The sequence below is a fragment of the Carassius auratus genome, unplaced genomic scaffold, assembly GCF_003368295.1.
Source record: "Carassius auratus strain Wakin unplaced genomic scaffold, ASM336829v1 scaf_tig00027603, whole genome shotgun sequence".
Classification (NCBI taxonomy): Eukaryota; Metazoa; Chordata; class Actinopteri; order Cypriniformes; family Cyprinidae; genus Carassius; species Carassius auratus.
In genome coordinates, this window is record NW_020525608.1 from 484,232 (window position 1) to 506,834 (window position 22,603).

Genomic DNA, 22,603 nt, shown 5'->3' on the forward strand with positions numbered 1-22,603 from the left:
AAACGTAAAGGTGAGTTTTGATTATTTGTGTTTATAGTGTTTATATAATTAGTACATGTGACAAACAATTTAAATGTTTCAACTACTCAAAGCGAAATTAGAAACGTAAATTTAGCGAATACGACAGCATGCAATGCTGTTATCCATTTGTGTACACTTTTTGACATTTTTAAAGCAGTTAATTACTTAAATATTACGTTACAATACACAATATGTCATAGGCATAGCAACACGACATTGATTGGCCAAAGAATTTTCAAACAGAACGGAGAGCGGGAAGCAGACGACCAAGGCTTTGTCGTCGATGTCGTCAGAAGAACTCCTATTAAAATTAACAGAGGCCGGACTCGAATTCTCAGAGGAAGAAAACAGAAAATTCAAAGGTGAGTTTTATATTTAATCAAATCAAAAATGTATAAAATGTTACAGCTATTTAAGCATGGCATTAGCAAGTTTATTTAGCTTATGTACGAATCCAGTGCTATTAACCGTCCGCTTATAGTATAAAGTGATTCAGTTTGTGTGCTGCAATTCTGGTAAATTAAGTTAACGTTATGCAGTAAGATTTTTGTGTCAGTTATGATAGTCACGGTGTCTCGCCCACACACACTGTCGCTCACTCACTCGCGCGCGCACACACACACACACACTCACTCACTCACTGTTGCTCGCTCACGTACACACTCACTCTTGACAGAACCGTCGTGGATGACCGTTAAAAATTAAACATGCTAGTCGTGATGTCGTGAAGCATCGCAAACGCGACATTGTTTGTCGCAAATTATGAAAGTGACGTGACATTCAGCCAAGTATGGTGACCCATGCTCAGAATTCGTGCTCTGCATTTAACCCATCCGAAGTGCGCGCGCACACACAGAGCAGTGAACACACCCACACACTGTGAACACACACCCGGAGCAGTGGGCAGTTATGACACACTATACGAGATGAAACTATTGAATCTTGCGTCCCGACGCCCGTTGTGGTTTATGAATCCCCACGACACCCTGCGTCAAACTGATCTGTTAAATGTTATCGTGTAATCTGAACCAGGCATTAATTTAACGTTTGACATTCGTTACACATACGGTTTCATACCTATTAAACTCTGTGCATTTCATGTTTTCAGCCCAAACCCAACTCCGATATACAAATAACGTCCGTCTTGTGCATGTTCAAAAAGTATATATCTTGCAAAAGTCCAGACAAACTTGTGACTTGTGTTCTGCCCATCACTCTTTCCCTGTGTTTAAAATAGTGTGATTAACCTTACCTGATTCTGCCCTATCTATAAGTCATATACATTTCATTCATTGTAAGTTTTTTGAAACTTAGCAAATGTCTCTTTGACTCTTAGATTTTGAAGTTGATGGGGAAACTGTCAGTGCTGGTCTCACGGATCACATGATAGCACAACTTTTTGAGAAGTCTTTTAAGAAGCAAGTTAAATTTATCAAACTTATCCAACAACTTGAAGAGAACCAGAGTGAAGAACCGTCTGAAAGTCTGACTACACCTTCAGCTTTGAGGCAAGTATTAGTATTTTGTTATTTATGTTCCCTTATATTTTCTTCTGATTGACTGATTTTCCTTAAGTCCTTAAATTTTGTATTAATTTTTTTGCCAGAATGACATTGATGTCAGTCTTGATAAAGCACAGTAAAACTGCACTTCAAAGTCTGAAAGATTTCACAGAAGTAACTATACTACTATAGTATTCTATACTAATAGAAGTCTATTAACCCAAAACTCTGATGCTTCAAAACTTCAATAAAGAGAGCGTAAAATAAGTCCAAATGAATTAAGTCGGTTAATTAATTTGTTTATTTAAAATCTGGCCATCATTTTATGTTACAAAAAGTGCATAATGCTGCTAATTTTTGTTGGTTTCAACATACAATTCTGTGAAGTGATTTCAGTATATGTGAGTACTTTTTGAACATTCCAGAACATTTTATCAATAGCTGCGTTTACTTGGACACTTGTAATTGAATTGATGGCTCAATCGGACTAAAAAACCTTCATGTAAACACCTTAATCGATCTGATTTAGCTTGATCCAGATGAAATTTAGATCGGATTGAAATCGAGAGAACATTTAAACACTTGATCGGATTGAAAACTGAAAGGACTGTGCAATGACGTTAAATAGCGTAATGACGTATGACGCGTGGAACGAGCTGTTCTTCCTGTTGAATAAAGTGTCATATTAATAAGTTTCCCGTCATTCTAAAATCCTAATTTCACTCGCGTCTCTGTGAAGTGAAGCAGGACAACGTCCCACCAGTCCTTGTTTTGGATTCTCATCCAAAGATGTCTGGTTTTGGCCGTGGTGAGGGGCATTTTTCCTGCGTGATCAATAAGCAGCACGGCAAAAGGGTTAATCTGCTCTAAATTATGACCAGAGACAAATTAATATTATGTCTGCTGTTTAAAACAAAGAAATAACCAATAGAGGAGAATATTTATGCGCGAACAGCCGGAAACTCTGTATATTTGTGCAGTGTGCCCATGTCAAAACATCAAATCTGATTTGAAACTTGTGACACATAAACGCGCACATCAACCCGATTACTTTATTTATCATTCATGTAAACACATTGTTCGGATTCATCAATTGTATTGATTTCATTCTGATTGTGTCCATATAAACGTAGCTAATGCTGTTAAAATTCAGAGATCATTTTGGTCACTATAGTCGTGATATGAACATTTCATACTGTTTCATCTCTATTCTGCGTCATTCCTCTGTCTAAACAGCCAAGAGCAAAGAATTTCAGCCCCATTCCTCGTCTTCTCACTACCAAATTCCCAAAGGATGTTCAGTTAAAATTGGATAACAAAGAACCATGTCATAAGATCAGCACTTACCGGCATAAAATTGTACGAGTGCTGCACGAGACTATGGCTCAGCACACACTGTAAGTTTAATAAACACTATTTTGTTTTTTAAATTCCAAACCCTGGTAAACATTTGTAGTAAATTTGCGCACTTTTTTTTATCTTCTGATAGATATCCTTCAAACAGTGACTATGTTTGTGCAGTCAAGGCTCTTATCTCCAAATACCCTTACCTGAGAGATGCAGAGGGAAATGGATATGTAAGTCAACTGTTTAATATTTATTTTTTAGACATTAATGTAATATACAATTTATAGACATGCTTAAAAGGTCATGAAACCTGCTGTTTCAGCACCAGTTTGTTCTTGCTACAGTTTAATTTTTTTTTTTTTTATTCTATTATGGCAATATTCACTAGTTCAGTGCTGAAAAATAGTTTCCCATTAGAGCATGGTGTGTGAACTGTTGCTTTATACTATGGTGAGAAAAGAAATAACATTAATTAAAATTAAGCAAAATTGTGTCCAATGTTTTGAGTTTGGCTAAGGGGAAATCCGTTATAGAAGCACATTACAAGGATGCCAGAAGAGAAGCTGTTGCAGAGAGTCTTTGTGGTATGCATGTTTTCCGTTTAGACAGCTTGTATTGAAAATACAAATTGAATATTGTACGTCTTTATACAGGCTATAAGCTGCCTGGGGGGCGGGATGTTAAATCACTAATTCGAGAGTAAAACATTCACATTTTTTAAATAAGAAATTAATAATTATTTTTTTAAAAGTAGTTTTCGGCCAAGTGCATCTAGAAGTTTTGGCCCTGAATTTATTCGGTGCATCCATGAAAGTAAGATGATATAAAAACTATTCTGGCTTAAGTTTAGATAGACAGTTGTAACTAGTCATTGGGAACATGAATTTAATCCAGATTTCCTTTTGATGTTTGTAATATTGTTTTTTCCATTCTGTTTAGGAAGAACCAGCCACACCATATCCCACTGTACAGATTTTGGGAGCGTCTAACTGGAAACAGGTCTTCAGCCAGAAGAGAATTTTCAGCACTGTGAAAATGAAGGGATCTTTGCTGAGCAGTTGGGGTGGAGGACGGTGTTCTCTCTGCTTTTTGCACGTATTTTGTATTCAACCTTTCGTCCCTCATACAACAGGAACACACATCTCTTTCTCCAAAGGCATGTGTTGAAGCTAACTGCACCTGGTGACAAACCATTGCCAACTGCTGTCGTCAGGATTATTTTATCTTAGACTGAGAGGATGCCACGACCCTATGCATGTCCAAATTGTTCCTCACAGACATTCATGAATATTGCTGCTTCCTTAAGCAAAAGACACCAATTCAAACAGTGTTGGGAGTTTTCATCAGAAAGCATGTTGAGTGATTATGAAAAAGTGACTGGAACAAGCATACGCACTCAAGTTACATCTTTACCCAGAGAGCTTCAAAATACACTTAAAAGTCACAAAAGTTGTCAAGCCATAGATTTTGCAGGTAAAACACTTCAACATGTAAATAATGTAAAGTACAGCACCAAAGATGTGTTTGTTATTGATGTTGTGCATACAGAGGAAGTTCCTTTATTCTTTCAGGTTAAGTACGTTTTCAGTGTAGATACATTGTGGATAGTGTGTGGGAAACTGTTGCTCCCACAATCGTTTGACTCTAATTTCCATGCATTTCGTGTTTCAAATGATAAGGATTGGTTTTGTGTGATGCCAGCAGAGGAACTTGACCAATAGGCACTTGACCTTTATGTGGTTGATGACCATTTGTATGTAAGAGCCAGATATGCATAGTCACTCACCTACAAAACATTAGGTTTACATCTCATTAAAATGTTTATAATGATATACATAATTTAATTACTCTTTTAAAACTGTTAATGTTATGTAAATTCAAGGCTATTGTGTGGAAGTTAAAAATTTAAAAGTCTAAGTTGTATTGTGAGTAGCTTGTGAATTTTTATTGTAGATTGGAAAATGAAATTGACATTGACATTTTAGTGAAATATTTTATATTATAAATGGAGAAATGTTTTTGTGTTAAAAATGTTTTAAATCTTCATTGTAAAGTGTACAGATGTATTTACAAAACAAGAAATATTTGAACCTGTAACAAAGTATTCAAACATGTATTTATGTGTATTGTGAATAGCTTGTGATTTTTTTTTTTTTTTTTTTTTTTTTTTTTTTTGTAGATGGGAAAATGAAATTGACATATTGTGACATTTTAGTGAAATATTTTGTAGCAAATGGAGAAATGTCCTGTTAAAAATGTTTGAAATTTTCATTGTAAACTGCAGAGATGTATTTTACAAAATAACCTGTAACAAATATTCAAATACAATGTATTTATGTGTATTGTTTCTCATATTAAATTGATTTTATTCAATAGAAAAATGGCCTTTAATAGTTCTTGAAGGAACATATTTGACACGGTTAAGGTACAAAAGGGCTTGTCACTGGGGTGGTACCTTAAAGGATCAAATTTGTACCTTAGATAAAGGTACAATATTGTACCAGTAAGTAAAAAAAAAAAAAAAAGGTACATTTTGGTTTTCCATGGTACAAATCATGTCCTTAAAGGTACAAACTATAATGGTACAAATTTGTTACTTCACATTAAGGTACAATTTTGTACCAGTAAAAGGTACCGCCCCAGTGACAAGGCTTTGTACCTTCTTTGGTACAAAATTGTACCTTTTTTTCCGAGAGTGTACAGTTGTGTCAGAAAATCACACATGGCAATACGCAAAAAAAAAATTATCATATAAAAATGCTGACTATCTTGCATTTAGTCACGTGCTTTTGCTTTTGTGACCTCTGAGGTTTTCTGTTCCTATGCAATGGTTTTACTGAAAACCACAATATATTACTCAGAAAAGTTACTATTGACCTTAAGTTCCTCTGACTTTTTGACCTCGGCTGCATTCAGTTGAGTTTGAGTTAATAGAATGCAGCACATTATAGTCTCAAAAACCTTAATAAACAATAACAGCGAAAAATCAACAAAAGTTAACCACTCAATGAAATGAAAAGACATTTCTGTGTTGTCTTATATTAAATCATGGGATGAACATATCAAAGAAAGAGTCAAAGAGAGACGTTTAGAGACCATCCGATTGGTCAAAAATGTGGACACACCTGTGAGGGCAGGATAGGGTTGGGAATCGTTAGAAATTTTCTGGTTTCTGTTGCACCTAACGGTTCCAGTTTCGATATCGGTTCCATAAAAATCATTAATTAACTATAAAAAAAAAGTGGTAAGGAAAAATGCACAATACTCAACTACTCAAAGCTCAATTCTTTTTATTACTTACTGTCAACTTAATTTAAAGGTTGGCAATGTCAAAATTCAGCATATATTACAGTATACAAACTTTCAGGTTCCGATTTTAGTTTCATTTAAATGAACTATTATTATGTTGTTGTTTTTTTGCTATTTTACCTTCACTGAATATAGTGTTGCTGGAAGTTATGAGTAATGTCAATCAATCAGCATGTTGATGTTTTTTACACTATCAATAACATTTTGCTTTTCAGGCAGGAATAATCTGGTTGGCCAAATAGTCCCTTGAGGCCTGAGACACTCCTTCATTTCTCGAAATTAATGAAATATGAACTGTTATACTTATAACCATGTATACGCACTCTCCATAAAGCCCCTATTTTACAAATAATAATGCAGTCAGGAGATGTTGTGATGCAATGAGTGGTTTCCACATTTTTTAATATTCTTGAAATGACCTGTACACTAATATATACCTCAAACTTACATAACAATAACAGTTTATTTATTTAGTGGTGCAAGTTGAAGTCAGTAGTCCTATGTATATTAATGACAATATGGGACAAATATAATGTAATTTTGTGATGGCAGGTGCTGTATGTGCAGTCAGACAAAACGACGTGCAGTTATCAAAGGCGAGAGTGCACTACAGACAGAACGTGTTCGGCAGTTGACGCGACGCGACGCAGCGCAGCACAGCGCGTCTGTGGAATCTGCGTCATTGGAATCAATGTGCTCAGTAATTAATCATCGAAACAATTGCGCAAGGCTGCTCACAGCGCTTGCTTGGTCACTTGTCGCGTAGGAATGTTGTCGGAACCGAAACTTAGAAATTGCTCACGGTTCCGGTTCTTTTTAAAAAACAGAACCGGTTCTTGTTCTCGGTTCCCGATGATGTCACCAATTAGGCCAACTGGGTGAACTGGGGCCTTATAAACCTCGCGTGAGAGCAGTGTCGTTTCTACTTGCTGCGAGCTTGTTCGCGTGCAGTCTTGAAACTCATACGTATATCTGAAGAACATTCTAAGAATATCGTGAGGAAAACAAAAAAGTAAGTCTAAACTTTTTATTCGTTTTTGTGTTACTCTCGCTGTTTGTTCTGTGAAGAAATGTGTCTGTAATGCGCTGAATTATTGGGAGGTTTTTCCAAGTTTTAATTTTCTGAAGATTATCGTCCATGATCATAAAAACTATAACGGTTTCTGTGAGATGCCACATAGAAAGTAAACACTTTTATGCTGTGTTCACACCAAACGCGAATAGAGCGCATACCTGTCAAGTTTTGGATTTGAAAATAAGGGAAATTTTCCAGCGCCCATTGCGAGCAGTCCCACCACCCCAACAAAGCTCCAGTATCCCTTACATTTAAGACAGGTGTTATAGCCCAAATTAAAACACAAAAGGGTATATATGAAGAGCATTTATTTAAAGGCTTATTTGCATATTTTCTGTTAATTTAACATTGATGTCTTTACATTTACATTTTATTTTAATTCCACACATTCTTTTCATTTCATATTGCTTTTCTTTAACAGTTTTTCTTTTCATTTCACATAACTTTTCTTTTACTCTTTTAGTGAGTTGTTTTACCAATTTGTTGCAGACTTTGCATTCTTTAAAAAAAGTAAATTCGCTGTCCCATTTATCACGGTATTTACACATGGGTTTTGTTTTTTTGGCAGGTGTGCCTTCACTCTCTATTGTAGCATCCATCATCCGTCTCTGTTTTTTCTTTTGTTGTTGTTGTTTTTCCCACGTTATAACTCATGTCATCTGACCTCACACACCCCTCGCGACAGGCTACTACAGGTGGGAGTAATCGCGAGACTAGTGACAGAGCTCAGATTGGGAACGTTTTTATTATTATTATTTTATTAATAACGCAGGTAAAAAAAAAAAAAAAAAAATACGGGAGATTTACGGGAAAATACTAATACGGGAGGACGGCGGGAAAGAAGGGTAAAATACGTGACTTTCCCGGCCAAAACGGGATACTTGACAGGTATGAATTAGAGCGTCTGGCGCGAATGATTTCAATGTTAAGTCAATGCAAAGGAGCGTTTACGCGCGTCTGGAGGTCTCGCGGCGCGAATGGGGCGTTAAGCGCGGCGCGGAAGACGCGAATTCGCCTCATTCGCGCGTCTTTTTCGCGCGAATGACGCGAATTGACGCGCGAATAGAGCGCTGCGCGCGAAACGCGCGTTAAGCGCGAATGGTGCTTTTTGTGCATTTAGCGTTCATTTAGCTTCATTCGCGCGAGTAATTCGCTTCATTCGCGCGTGGAATTAACTTCACAACAGACGCGAATTCGCGTCATGGGGGGGCTTCTGCCAGCTGAGTTCACGCAGCATTTTCAACCGCCATTTTTATTCGGATAATTTTCAAAATATTACTGTTACTGTGTCATGAAATGCAGTTTTAAAAGTATTTCAGGCGAGAATGTAGTTGTTTTAAACTCAGATATGTGGTCTATTTACAATGACAGCGTCTATTTAAAAAAATGTGTTTCGCCGATCTCGGAGATGAGCTCATGCGACCAGCGGGAGCTCCGTCATCATGTATCCGCCGAGAGCAGCCTCGGCTCGGCTAGACCTTCTGACATTTGCCGCTGGCTCTGATGTCTCTTTAGTGGTTCAAGATAAAATATAATTCGTTTGGGGTAAAATGAAACGTTTCTTATCAATTGGCCTTTATTCAATTTATTTATTAATATGTTTTTTTATATACATATATGTCCTTTTTATTCCTGTCTCTATAGAAATATGTACTTTTGTCATATAGCTCCGGTTGACTGCTCACTGACAACATCTGTCGTTCCTCCTTGTTGAATGAGTGGAGAAGGGTATTCCTGCACAACCGGAGGCTGCAGGAACATACTGTTGAATGAGTGACTCCTAGCAGGCTCCTGATTGGTTAACGCGGCGCGAATTGACGCCAAAGTTGAAATTTTTCAACTCGGGCGGCAGACGCGAATTCGCGTCAAACGCTAAATGCACAAAAAGCACCTTCGCGCTTAACGCGCGTTTCGCGAACTAGACGAACTAGACGCGCGAATGAGGCGAATTCGCGTCTTCCGCGCCGCGCTTAACGCCCCATTCGCGCCGCGAGACCTCCAGACGCGCGTAAACGCGCCTTTGCATTGACTTAACATTGAAATCATTCGCGCCAGACGCTCTATTCGCGTTTGGTGTGAACACAGCATCAAAATGGTCAAGCGGCAAACTAGGCGCGGTAGACGCGAATTTGACGCTCTATTCGCGTTTGGTGTGAACACAGCATTAGTGTCTCTGTATTTGGAGTAGAAACGAAAACCAAGTTTACAAGCCACAGTTATTCTGTAATTATGTAGGTATTTGTTCGATATGCCTTAAGCATAGACGTTGCATAATAAAAGCTGATGCTTTTTTTCATTCGAATAATTTCTTATACTTTGGCAAGAAGCACATTTAAAGCTGGATACTGACTGCATGATTGTTACGAATGCACACACGAAACAAGAGATCTAATTGCAGTGTTTTAATAGGGTAATCCAAAAAATCAAAGTCCAACAGGCAAAAGGTCAATAACAGAAGCGCAGTCCAAAAAACACAAGAAAGCCGGGTGACCGAAAACAAGGAGTCCACGAAACTGATAGAAACAGACCGGTTTATATAGACAGGTGAAAACGATGAAAGTGGAGACAGCTGAGTGCAGTTAACAGGTGTGCAATTAACAGTGATGAAAGGGACAGACTTTTGTGGAAATGTAGTGCCTGCAGTGGGGTGACTGTATTTTTTTTAACTGAAAGGTAAACATAACCAAACATGTTAGCTCTGATGTGTTTAAAAGCAAACTAATTGAGAGGCAAAAGATGATGGAAGTCAGCAAAATTTATGAAATTGTTACAATACATTTAAATAAGAGGATAACTGATCAGTAACATGCTCCGAGTAATTGGCCTGTTTTATAGCTAAAGACTTAAAAAAGCTCCCAGTTATGTTTTGTTGATGTATTACATCCATGTATTCTCGGTCCTGGGAGCTCCACCAGCACTGCACATTTTCTGTCTCTCTCATCTCACACTTTCATGATTCAACTCCTCCGCTCATTAGTAGAGACCTCAAGCCGTGAAACATGTGTCAGATATAGAGAGACTAATACAGAATGTGAGGTGTTCGGGGTGATTGCAGGGAGTTTTAAAATGAATACCAGATCATCGAGTTTATATTGAAATCTTTAGATTTGTATTGTATTGTATTGTATTGTATTGTTTGTATCTCTGCAAATCTGAGCACTGTTTGAGAAGTTTAAAAGTGAGATTATTGGGGCCTGAAGAGGAAAATCTGATGAGAAGAATATTTAAAAGTCTCAATTTGCTGTCCATTTAATCTACTCCCTGTTGAGAAGGTACTGCAGAGGAATGTCTGGTTTAAGTTGAAAGGAATATGTCTCACAAACGGAATTTGGTGATTGTGAGAAAAGTCTTGAGAAAACAGAAGAAAACAAGTTGAGAAGATTGAGAACACAAGGCCATTTGGAGGAAACACGTGGTTCTCATTTTGACTTTATTCAGCGTCACTGGGAACGAATCCACATGCAACGTCAGCATTTCTGTTCCTTTTCATTCAATATTTTCTGTACCAAAGTGCTAGTGATCACTGATCATTTTTGAATAATTACTGACATATATTTTAATGGCAATCTGGGGCACATCTGTCATGCTCTTTCATATAAAATGTGCATGTCAAACAAACATCAGTTTAAATGTTTTTATAAAGTAACAATTCTTTATTTCTTTGATTGTCCTTCATTATGAATCTTAGTTTTAAAATCACATTTGCGTTCTCTTTGTGTTTGCTTCACATCATCATCAATGAATGAATTGCTAAATATTTATTGTCTGCGTGCGGATTCCAAATCTTTACACTATTTTCCATCTAATTATTTTGTATGATGTTTTGCAGGATGCCAGGACAAAGACTATCAATCCGAATTAACGCCGCTCTCGGACGTTTTCATGGTGAAAACCCCATTTCCATCGTGAGGAAAGCGTGCGAATGCCGGCACAGGTTTCAAAGAGATTGTCTATGTCTCTACCGGAGACAAAGTAACCCGTATGATGTGAGCGGTGACGTGGATGGTGTGGCTCTCAACGGAGATACAGAGCTGGACGGTGAGGAGCTCGGTCTGAGGATGAGATTTGAGACTTCTTTTCATACACTTCAGCTGAAGTTCCTCAAACTATCTTTTTCTTCTCTCTCTCTCTCTTTCTCATCAGAGTTGACTCTAGCAGTGCGCTCTGTGGATCTGCTGAGTGAGAAATCAGATCAGAACAAGACGGAGCATCACACGGATCAATACAGCAGTGACCAGCTCATCATCCGCAGAGGACAGACCTTTCAAATAGAGCTCGACCTCTCACGACCTTTCAACCCAAACACAGATAAACTTCACCTGGAAATGAAGACAGGTGAGCACGAAGTTAAATCTCAGGAACTATATGGTCAGATTTCAGGAATACATGCTTTCAGTGTTCAATGCTGCTTTTAAACATGCAGTAAAAACCTCAAGTACACTGGTATAAATATAGACTTTTTCCAATTGTTAATTACAAATAAATATATAAAAAAATCATTATAGATATTTAAACTATGTATGTATTTATTTATTTATTAACTTCTTTGGCTTTCTCTCTTTTTTGAGTGAAATCTTAAGTCTGTATATTTGATATCAATTGAATTTATTTACTTTATATTTAGTTTTAGTTTCTTTAGTATTTTAAATAAAATTCTGAAAATGTCTTAACCCATATGTGTGATGTCTTCATGCAGGGTCTCTCCCGCAGGTGTTGAAGAAGACACACATCATCATACCGCTGGTGGACGAGCTCCAGGATGAACGCTGGGAGGCAAAGATGGTGGAGCAGAAGGACAACAGGGTGAGGCTTTCTGTCAACTCCCCCGTCACTGCTGTTATCGGGAAGTACAAGCTGACCATCACAACACAAAACCTGAAGACAGGCGAAACTACCACGCATGACCACGACAAAGACATCTACATGCTCTTCAATCCCTGGTGTGAAGGTAAGAATAATAAAGTTCAAGCTTACTTCAAAGGATATATTACAAAAAAAATGTAATTTACTGAAAATGTACCCATCCTGATGCAATCCAAGATGTAGATGAGTTTGTTTCTTCATCAGATTTGGAGAAATTTAGCACTGCATCAGTTGCTCACCAATGTTTCCTCTGCAGTGAATGGGTGCCGTCAGAATGAGTCTAAAAGCTCATAAAAACATCACAATAATCCACAGCACTCAACAATGAATGACTTTAATGAAAAGCTGCATGTTTGTAAGAAACTAATCGATCAAGATGTTTTATCTTCCAACTAATGCTAAAATATCAGCTGTTTGAACTCATTCTGATGATTCAATGAAAAACTGAAATCTACAGATGCAAATAGATAAAATGCAGTAAAATAAACACTTAAATGTTTATTTCAGATGTCCTCTTCCATAACTTTCACATTTCAAACAAGTGGAAAATCCTTACCTTAAGAATTTATTTTATGCTTTTTATTGCCAAAGTTTGCGGTTTCATCAGCACAGAGCACTGTAATTTAAAATGACCCAAACCACCGTATTAAATCCTGTAACTGTCTGCTCATGGTCCCTCATGTCTCTCTCTCTCTCTTCAGATGACACGGTGTACATGGAGGGGGAGAAAGAGCTGAAGGAGTACGTCTTGAATGACACTGGAAGAATCTACTATGGCACTGAGAAGCAGATTGGAGCTCGTACGTGGAACTTCGGCCAGGTGCGAAGATAAATATATAAAAAAAAAAATTAAAACCCACACATAAATGGTGTTTTCATTGTTACATTTATTAATTTTGTTCACTTGAATGGAATAATAATGTTACTTTATATTATTATTTTTTTTGTAATTCTAGTAGTTCAACTTAAACATTTGTATTTCATTTAGTTGGCGGTGAAACATTTCTAATTAATTTCTGATTTTAGTTTTACATGAAATGTTTAACAATATTTAATAGTTTTAACATTAATTCTATTTAGATTTTTTTTTAAACCCCACATGCTGATTTTGACTGCTTCCATTGTTCTCATTTGTAAGTCGATTTGAATAAAAGTGATGTATATCACAAAAACGTGAACCTTTTTTATTATTAATTTTTTTTTTACTTATTCTCACAAGAACTGCCCACTTAGACAGGAAAAGTCATCTCACCAAACCACAGTTCATTTTGTTTATATGTGGTGTTTATGGTAAATCTGGCATCAGTTTTAAAATTTTACCTGGTTGTCTCTCTCTCTCTCTCTCTCTTCCATCAAGTTTGATGAAGGGATTCTGGAGGCCTGTCTGTTTGTGCTGGATAACAGCGATGTTCCTCCCTCGGGAAGAGGAGATCCTGTCAGTGTGGTCCGAGTCATTTCTGCCATGGTGAGTGCCACACATCCAGCAACACAGCTGGAACAGATCTGTGAAGAGAGCCTGATTATAGTTAGTGAATGTATCTGTCCCTTCTAGATCAATTCTCCGGATGACCTTGGTGTTCTGGAGGGAAACTGGTCGGGGGATTACGCTGGCGGGACGTCTCCCACGGCCTGGAGTGGAAGTGTTGAAATCCTCCGGCAGTACCACAGAGAAAGAGGAACGCCCGTCAAATACGGCCAGTGCTGGGTGTTTTCTGGGGTCACGACCACAGGTGTGTGTGTGCGTGTGTGTGTGTGTGAACAGATAACAGTCTCCGCTTGGCTTTGTGTACGGCAGGAAAGATTGGGGTTAGTGATTCAGGATTCCAGCTGTAGACATAGAGACTCTAGAAAATAAAGTTATTTTCTGGCATTGATGGTTCCATGAAGAAGCTTTAACATCCATGGAATCTTTCCGGTCTTTATAGAGGAAACAGTTTCTTTAGATTTTCAGACGTTCTTCTACCTACCTCTAACGGTTCTTGTTTGAGATTTTAAAGAGTTTAATATTAAAGCATTAACTGTGAATAAAAAATCACAGATAAGTGCTAGATGTATCTAGCGTTTGAAAATGCTGCTTTCTGAAGATGCATCAGTCAACACAATATCATCAAGCCCAAAAACACAAAAGAGAGCGACTGTGATTGGACAGCAGAAGTGTAGGCCACCCCATTACCCCCATTTTTACTTTTATGCTGTTTATAGAGTCACAGTAAATAAGACCTACTGTAATCAAACAAAAGTTCAGTGAATAATTCAGTGGGAAGAAATAATAAAGTTTAGGTGAAATGAAATGTATTAATCTTAAAGTCAAAGTGAGCAGTATCATTGTAGAATAAAAGAATGAATTTCTTCCAAAAGTTTGAACAGTAATGTATATTATTATAGTGAATATTTACAAGAATGTCTAAACTCATGCTCTCTTTCTCTCTCTGTCCCAGTATTGAGATGTTTAGGTATTCCTACCCGTTCTGTAACTAATTTCCAGTCTGCACATGACACGGATGTGTCCTTGACAACAGATGTGTATTTAGATGAGAATATGGAACCAATCAATCATCTCAACTCGGACTCTGTGTGGTGAGGATTTGTTCATTTTCATGAAATAGTTTCATGCTGTTGTAGTGGTGTATCATTCCTGTGATTTCCTCTCTTTTGCAGGAACTTCCATGTGTGGAACGACTGTTGGATGGCCCGTCCGGATCTGCCTCCTGGTTTGGGCGGCTGGCAGGCCGTGGACTCCACACCTCAGGAGACCAGTTATGGGACGTTCCGCTGTGGCCCAGCGTCACTGGCCGCTATTCGCTCCGGACAGGTCTACCTTAAATTTGACACCCCTTTCGTCTTTGCTGAGGTGAGTCCAGACACGTCAAATTATCTTCATATAAACAGCCATAGAAGATGCATTCACATCCTTTCTGTCTAGAAACGTGCATTACAGATAAATCAAATTTTGAAGTGCACATTCATTGAAAATTATATTTTTCTGGAATATAATCCGTTTTTTTTAATAATATGAAACGTACTGAAACTTATATTCCAAAGTGACTGATATTCAGATCTATTATTAATATAAGAAATACATTTAGACTTGGTATTTATAATAAATTTGTATTTATTTCGATATAATTCCTGTTCTGTTCTGAATATAGTTTCATTTCAGGGACTTTTTATGTAGTAAGAATTAAAATACATGTTTATAATATTTGTAAAGATTTAGTTTTATTTACAGCTGTTTTACATTATTTCTGAAATATGACATGCAATTTTGACACGCTGTGACTTATTTTCATGTGCAACTTCTTGTTTTTCCAGAAAATACTATAATTTTATATTCATGCGGTTGTGCATAATTCATCATCTTTTTTGTTCATTAGAATATAATAACTTGCACTTGCTAATTTCTTCAAAACTTTCCTTTTTGGATGTCTTGGATTACACTATATTTGAGTAATTATTATGTATTTCTTATATGATAAATATTCTATCTGAGTGTTATTTATATACTACTATTATAATATTTATAAAAATTTAGATAAATTTTCATTTTCATGTTCTATTTTTAGTTTCAGTAATTGATGTTTTATTTGAGTATTTTTTCTACTGCAGCTTAAACTTGCTTCCTTTCAGTTAGTTAACATTAAGATTGCTTCATTTTTCATCTAATACTGTATTTATATTTTATTAAATTTCAGCTGTATTTGATAACCCAAAGTGATTTTTAATATCAACACTGGACATCATCTGTTCTTATGGGTTTTTTTTTTTATTCATAATGGATAGAATCGCCCTGCTCTCATGTTTCTCTTGAAATGTGCTGTTTTACTCGGAGTACTTCACAGTGCAGAAGTTAAGAGACTTGTGGATTCTGTTAAATGTGAATGTGCTTCAGAACAGGCCGGTCCTGACGTGCTGGCATCTTTTGAAGCCTGTATATATCTTGACAGACTCGTCTCTTTAAGGAGTTTCTGCTGTAAGCTTGTGCTTTTTCTGCTGCAGGTGAACAGTGATAAGATCTACTGGCAGAGGAACCTGGATGGCACCTTCAAGCAGATCCACAGTGACAAGAAAGCAGTCGGCCACTGCATCAGCACTAAAGCTGTGGGCTCGGACGAACGTGTCGACATCACACACCTTTACAAATATCCTGAAGGTGAGAAACGCACATCAGACATCAATCTCAGTATCTTGTTTTGCCTGTACCAACCTGAAACACAGGAAGCATAAACTATAGCTGTCAAAGAAGAAGCCCTGATTAAATATTGCGTAATACAAACGGCCCACGTATATATAATGATGAAATCACATGCTATTAAAATCATGAGAACACTCGTATGGGAACTAGTGTAGTTTCCTTTAGTAGATCCAAATGCCAGGAGAAAAATAAATAGATTGTAATATGAGTGAATCTCACAAAAGCTGTGAAGAAATGTCATATTGTTACTAAAGACGTTGATTTGATATTAAGATTTATTTGTATTTTATTTTTTATAAAAAACAAAGCATCCAACTTTGTTAATTAATTATTAATGTTCATTTTTTTTATATAAATTATTTTAATTTATTATTTGTAATGACAATTTTTATTTGAATATACATTATCATGCATGTATACATACGATACATTTTTTTGAAAAACTTTTTTTTTTTTTTTTAGGGAGCAATATAACCTTTCTTTGTGAGATTTTTATCCATACAATCAGGAGTTAAACTCATGTTCTTAGTCGATGCTGTCTTACCAGAGCAACACAGAGCAGAAATGATTTCTAATGCCAGGACAGAGGAAGCCAAGAGCACACAATATCTGTTTAAACCAGCGATAAATGGCTTAACATTCCTCTGCCGTAATCACTCAGCCTTTTCACCAAAATACCTGTCATTATCTCTGAATGGGTAGTTTAAAATTCACCGAATTTCACCAACAGGAAAAAAGATCAGCATCGTCTCAGTTACTCAGCTACACAAAATATAAACCAATAAGAAAATAGACTTAAAGTGACAGATCACCCAAATCTAAAAATTCTCTCAATGTTTGCTCACCCACAAACCTTTATTCTGCTCAACACAAAAGAAAACATTTTGAAATATGTAGGATACATACAGTATAATTATCTTATTTAATGTGTCACATCAGGTTCAGAAGAGGAGCGTATCGCAGTGGAAACCGCCTGTCGCTACGGCTCTAAACCCAACGTCTACTCCAGTCCCATTGCTGAGGATGTGCAGGTGGAGGTGAAGATGGAGGGAGAAGGTCCACGCATGGGAGAAGACGCTCAGCTGAAGATCGTGGTGAAGAACAGCAGCTCTCAGCCGCGCAGAACCACCCTCCACAGCCAGGTGGCAGTCATGTACTACACCGGCGTCCTGAAGGACACCGTGAAGAAGGACACGCTTAATGTGGAGCTGAACCCACAGGAAGGTGAGCTTGGGTTTGTTCGGACTGGCATACTAGCACACTACTCACACTACTGTACCAGTGTGCACACTTTACTAGCACGCTACTCGCACTACTGTACCAGTGTGCACACTGTACTAGCACGCTACTCGCACCACTGCACCAGTGTGCACACTGTACTAGCACGCTACTCGCACCACTGCACCAGTGTGCACACGGTACTAGCACGCTACTCGCACCACTGCACCAGTCTGCACACTGTACTAGCACGCTACTCGCACTACTGTACCAGTGTGCACACTGTACTAGCACGCTACTCGCACCACTGTACCAGTGTGCACACTGTACTAGCACGCTACTCGCACCACTGTACCAGTGTGCACACTGTACTAGCACGCTACTCGCACCACTGCACCAGTGTGCACACGGTACTAGCATGCTACTCGCACCACTGCACCAGTGTGCACACGGTACTAGCACGCTACTCGCACCACTGCACCAGTCTGCACACTGTACTAGCACGCTACTCGCACTACTGTACCAGTGTGCACACTGTACTAGCACGCTACTCGCACCACTGCACCAGTGTGCACACTGTACTAGCACGCTACTCGCACCACTGCACCAGTGTGCACACTGTACTAGCATGCTACTCGCACCACTGCACCAGTGTGCACACTGTACTAGCACGCTACTCGCACCACTGCACCAGTGTGCACACTGTACTAGCACGCTACTCGCACCACTGTACCAGTGTGCACACTGTACTAGCACGCTACTCGCACCACTGTACCAGTGTGCACACTGTACTAGCACGCTACTCGCACCACTGTACCAGTGTGCACACTGTACTAGCACGCTACTCGCACCACTGTACCAGTGTGCACACTGTACTAGCACGCTACTCGCACTACTGTACCAGTGTGCACACTGTACTAGCACGATACTCGCACCACTGCACCAGTGTGCACACTGTACTAGCACGCTACTCGCACCACTGCACCAGTGTGCACACTGTACTAGCACGCTACTCGCACCACTGTACCAGTGTGCACACTGTACTAGCACGCTACTCGCACTACTGTACCAGTGTGCACACTGTACTAGCACGATACTCGCACTACTGCACCAGTGTGCACACTGTACTAGCACGCTACTCGCACCACTGCACCAGTGTGCACACTGTACTAGCACGCTACTCGCACCACTGTACCAGTGTGCACACTGTACTAGCACGCTACTCTCACTACTGCACACGGTACACTGTACTAGCACGCTACTCGCACTACTGTACCAGTGTGCACACTTTACTAGCACGCTACTCTCACTACTGCACACTGTACACTGTACTAGCACGCTACTCGCACTACTGTACCAGTGTGCACACTTTACTAGCATGCTACTCACACTACTGCACACTGTACTAGCACGCTACTCGCACTACTGCACCAGTGTGCACACTGTACTAGCACGCTACTCGCACTACTGTACCAGTGTGCACACTGTACTAGCACGCTACTCTCACTACTGTACCAGTGTGCACACTGTACTAGCACGCTACTCTCACTACTGTACCAGTGTGCACACTGTACTAGCACGCTACTCGCACCATTGTACCAGTGTGCACACTGTTTAAACACATTAATATCTGAAATAAATTGAATTAAGCATGCAAAATCAATGAGCTTGTTTACAAAACTTTATTTTTGCGTACTTTATACTTGTATTTTTTTATTATTACTTTATTTTCAGTAAAATAATATATGAATGTAAATTATTTCTTAAAATGACAAAGTAAAATCAAGTAATTAATAAAATGTTAATAAACAAAAGAATCGGTTTTCCTTTATACATATACCTTTTGAAAATAAGTAAAATTGGTATTATTACTGTAAATAAATAAGCATTGCTGATGATCTCTTTGTGTCTATTTCACGTCCTCCAGAGAAGACTCTTGACTGGGTGCTGCCATACACACAGTATCAGGATCAGCTGGTGGACCAGGCCGCGCTCATGCTGACTCTGTCAGGACGGGTCACTGAGACCCAGCAGGTTTTGGCCAATCAGACCAGCTTTAGGCTCCGAACACCTGATCTCCACATCGAGGTGAGACTTCCTGAATCCTCAGCCGCTTTTTACACAATACAGGTTTTGCTGAATGTTTTGCTCCATGTCAAAACAGAGATGGTTTGTAAATCTCCAACATTTCTTGTTGTAGTCTATCGGAGAGGCATATGTGGGCAAGGAGATGTCCGTGAAGATCACATTCACAAATCCTCTTCCTTGTACTCTGCGTGATGTGGTCATCCGAGTGGAAGGACTCGGGCTGAGAGACCTCCATCCCATCAAAGTCGGGTAAGAGTTATCCTGAGCGGAATGTGTGCAGGATTCCTCTCGGAGTTCTAACATTTGGAAACAATCCTGAAGGATCCTAATGGGAATTTCTTACATGATCAAAACACAACATAAAATCTAGATCCCAAAGGACAAAGTTCCCAACAGGATTATTATGATTATGGACTGGATAAAACAGCCCTGTAGGATATTTTTATAGAAGATTATTTCAAACTGCTAAAGCGCTCTGATCTATGATCTCCCTTTTCCAATAAAATACAATACAAGCAGAGTTTTGTTGAATGTTGCATATTATAATAAATAGTTGGTTGATCTCTACAAAATTAAGATATGGGTCTAAATTGTGGTTGAAATTCAGACAGGATCCACTGGTAATCGGAATGAAGCTAATAATAAACTAATATAAACTAATAATACAAAAAAATTAATCTAAAAATGAATATTTAAATAGCCTTTTTCTTAATATTAATAAATACTGTTATACGTTACAATAATAGATTCAAACAACTGTAATAGAATACATATAATATAAAATACTAAATAACACTGACCTGTACACAATTCACTTTCTCTGCTCTTGCTCCATTAAAATGACCAATCTTTTTTTTTTTTTTTGACAAACTAATTACAGAATTACAAAACTAAAAATGAGAGCAAAAAAAAAAAAAAGTTAATTCCAAATATGAATAAACACTATAATAGTGTACTATAATAATTATAAAACCTATACTTCAAATCATAGTAAATGCGAAATGACCTGCACTCAGTTCAGATCTCTGCTCGTGAATCTTTGAAGTAGATTTTTTTTATTGTATTGTGAATGTTTGCATTAATCTCTCTCTTTCTTGTCTTCTCTTTCTCTGTTTTCTCAGTGATGTGGGCAAACATGCCAATGTGACGGTGACGGAGCACTTCGTCCCCTTGATAGCAGGCAAGATGAAGCTGGTGGCGTCTCTGGACTGCAGACAGCTGTCGCAGGTGCACGGTGTGACCGACATCGACGTTCACGAGAGCCAGTGAACTCACTCACACTATCAGCATCATCAGTAACTGCACATATAAAGTGTTTACATTGAGCCATGTGGTTATCTCTTCAAGAAATAGCCTCTTTTTCACATACAATCATTCCTACTGTATGTCCCTGATCTGAAATTTGTTTTGAATTCATTTTAGACATAATTTAAAATACTGTATTGCTTTGATTTATTGTGTCTATTAAATGTTACTTTAGTTTAGTTGATCAAATGGATCTGTTCACTGCTGAAAAAGTAAGCCGATATATTAACGTGTATTAAAATTTTATGTGATGACTGATGACCTACAAAATATATATTTTATTGTGGATAAACGCATGTAGCTCATGCATTTAGTTTCTATGCAGCTGTAGTGCCTTATATTGCATACTGTTCACAATGATGACTATTATTGACTCATTTAATGTTCCTTTGAGTAAATGATTAATATTAATAATGATTTCATATCGAGCTGCATTGGTCTGATGCATAATGCTGTTGTATCCTCACATCATTTTGCTATTACAAAAACTGGGAACCTTCAACTATGAAAATATATGAAGACCGTAACACTTTATTGCTTATTAGGTGTTTATGGAGATAAAGGTAGTTTGTTTGTATTGTTTATATAATGTATTTTTGGTTTGGAACAAATGTCATCTGTGATTAGATTAGATTTGTTGAAGAGGTTTACTGAACAATCTGCTCACACCAATCAGCTCTGCCTCAATTAAGAGTGTTGCTGCATTTCAGATTGTTTTCCACTAATTCATTCACTCATGGATAACACGGTGATGAGTATATATAAATAATATGTTCATAAATTCTTTCCCTTTCCGCATTGCACACCTGCTCTAACTTGTTTCTTGGTGGGGTTTAAATAAATAAATAATGTTAAAGTCAATTGTAATGCATAGCAGTGCACAATTTATACTGGAATCTATGGGCTGTGTATTTTCTGTATTTACCTGTCCTGAATCTCCTAATATATTTTGTCAAGATGTGCAGTGTACAAAAAATAAAATAAACACACACACAATGCAGATTGTATGTGGTGTCTCACTCTGAAATGCATTCAATACTTTCTATTTCTAGAATGAACAAGTCAGAAACACGGTCAGGTATTTATTTAATTTTTGTTTTATTGAACTATTTTATGTAGATTAAATTCCCATGTTAGCACAAAATTGGATAAAAAAACATTTGTGATGTAACAATGTTACTAGATAGGTACAGTGTTTGAAACATTTGTGGTTGCATACGGCGCACTGTTTCATGCCACTTTAATTCAGTGTGTATCTAATTATTTCAAAAGGCAAAATGCTGGATCTAGCGCCTCGCAGTGTTACTTAATTGTAATTACAAGAGGAATGAGAACAGCTCTCAAAAACAAAGTCGAGTTCTGCATGGATTACTATTTTACTGGTCCCAAACAGAAATGATTTAGCATTTCAACACTAGGGTCTGATAAGACAAGCTCACGATCACGTTTATTCTAATCAACATTATACAGTAATGCACCACTCTTGATTTATTTTTAATTTAAGCTTTTATTCTATCAAGTGACTTAATGAGCAATAGTACGACTGTTGAGGTTGACTCTTCTACTTTCAAGTCCGTTTTTACTTGCTCATTTGTGTTTATGATCACGCTCTTGCAAACTCGTTTATTTGTAACTCAACCTTTCATGGAAAAAGTTAAAGTCACGTGACCGTGGTGCATAAGC

The 22,603-nt window shown here is 37.9% G+C and overlaps 1 protein-coding gene across 1 annotated transcript; it reads left to right on the plus strand.

Annotated features, from left to right (window-relative positions):
- The first annotated feature begins 7,052 nt into the window (after positions 1 to 7,052).
- Positions 7,053 to 21,927, plus strand: LOC113079322 (protein-glutamine gamma-glutamyltransferase K-like). The gene is made up of 14 exons (XM_026251574.1): positions 7,053 to 7,191; positions 11,084 to 11,292; positions 11,398 to 11,589; positions 11,951 to 12,202; positions 12,819 to 12,937; positions 13,475 to 13,582; positions 13,670 to 13,847; positions 14,556 to 14,694; positions 14,776 to 14,968; positions 16,114 to 16,267; positions 17,249 to 17,533; positions 19,455 to 19,615; positions 19,728 to 19,864; positions 20,737 to 21,927. Exons 2-14 carry the CDS (start codon positions 11,085 to 11,087, stop codon positions 20,882 to 20,884), a joined length of 2,274 nt encoding a protein of 757 aa, XP_026107359.1. The 5' UTR covers positions 7,053 to 7,191; position 11,084; the 3' UTR covers positions 20,885 to 21,927.
- Positions 21,928 to 22,603: the final 676 nt, after the last annotated feature.

What these genes read in the sequence shown, in the direction of transcription:
- LOC113079322 (XM_026251574.1), top strand. Translation starts at nt 11,085, where the DNA reads ATGCCAGGACAAAGACTATCAATCCGAATTAACGCCGCTCTCGGACGT. An exon ending in TCCGAGTCATTTCTGCCATG is followed by an intron (nt 13,583 to 13,669) that starts GTGAGTGCCACA and finishes TGTCCCTTCTAG; the next exon opens with ATCAATTCTCCGGATGACCT. An exon ending in CACCTGATCTCCACATCGAG is followed by an intron (nt 19,616 to 19,727) that starts GTGAGACTTCCT and finishes TTCTTGTTGTAG; the next exon opens with TCTATCGGAGAGGCATATGT.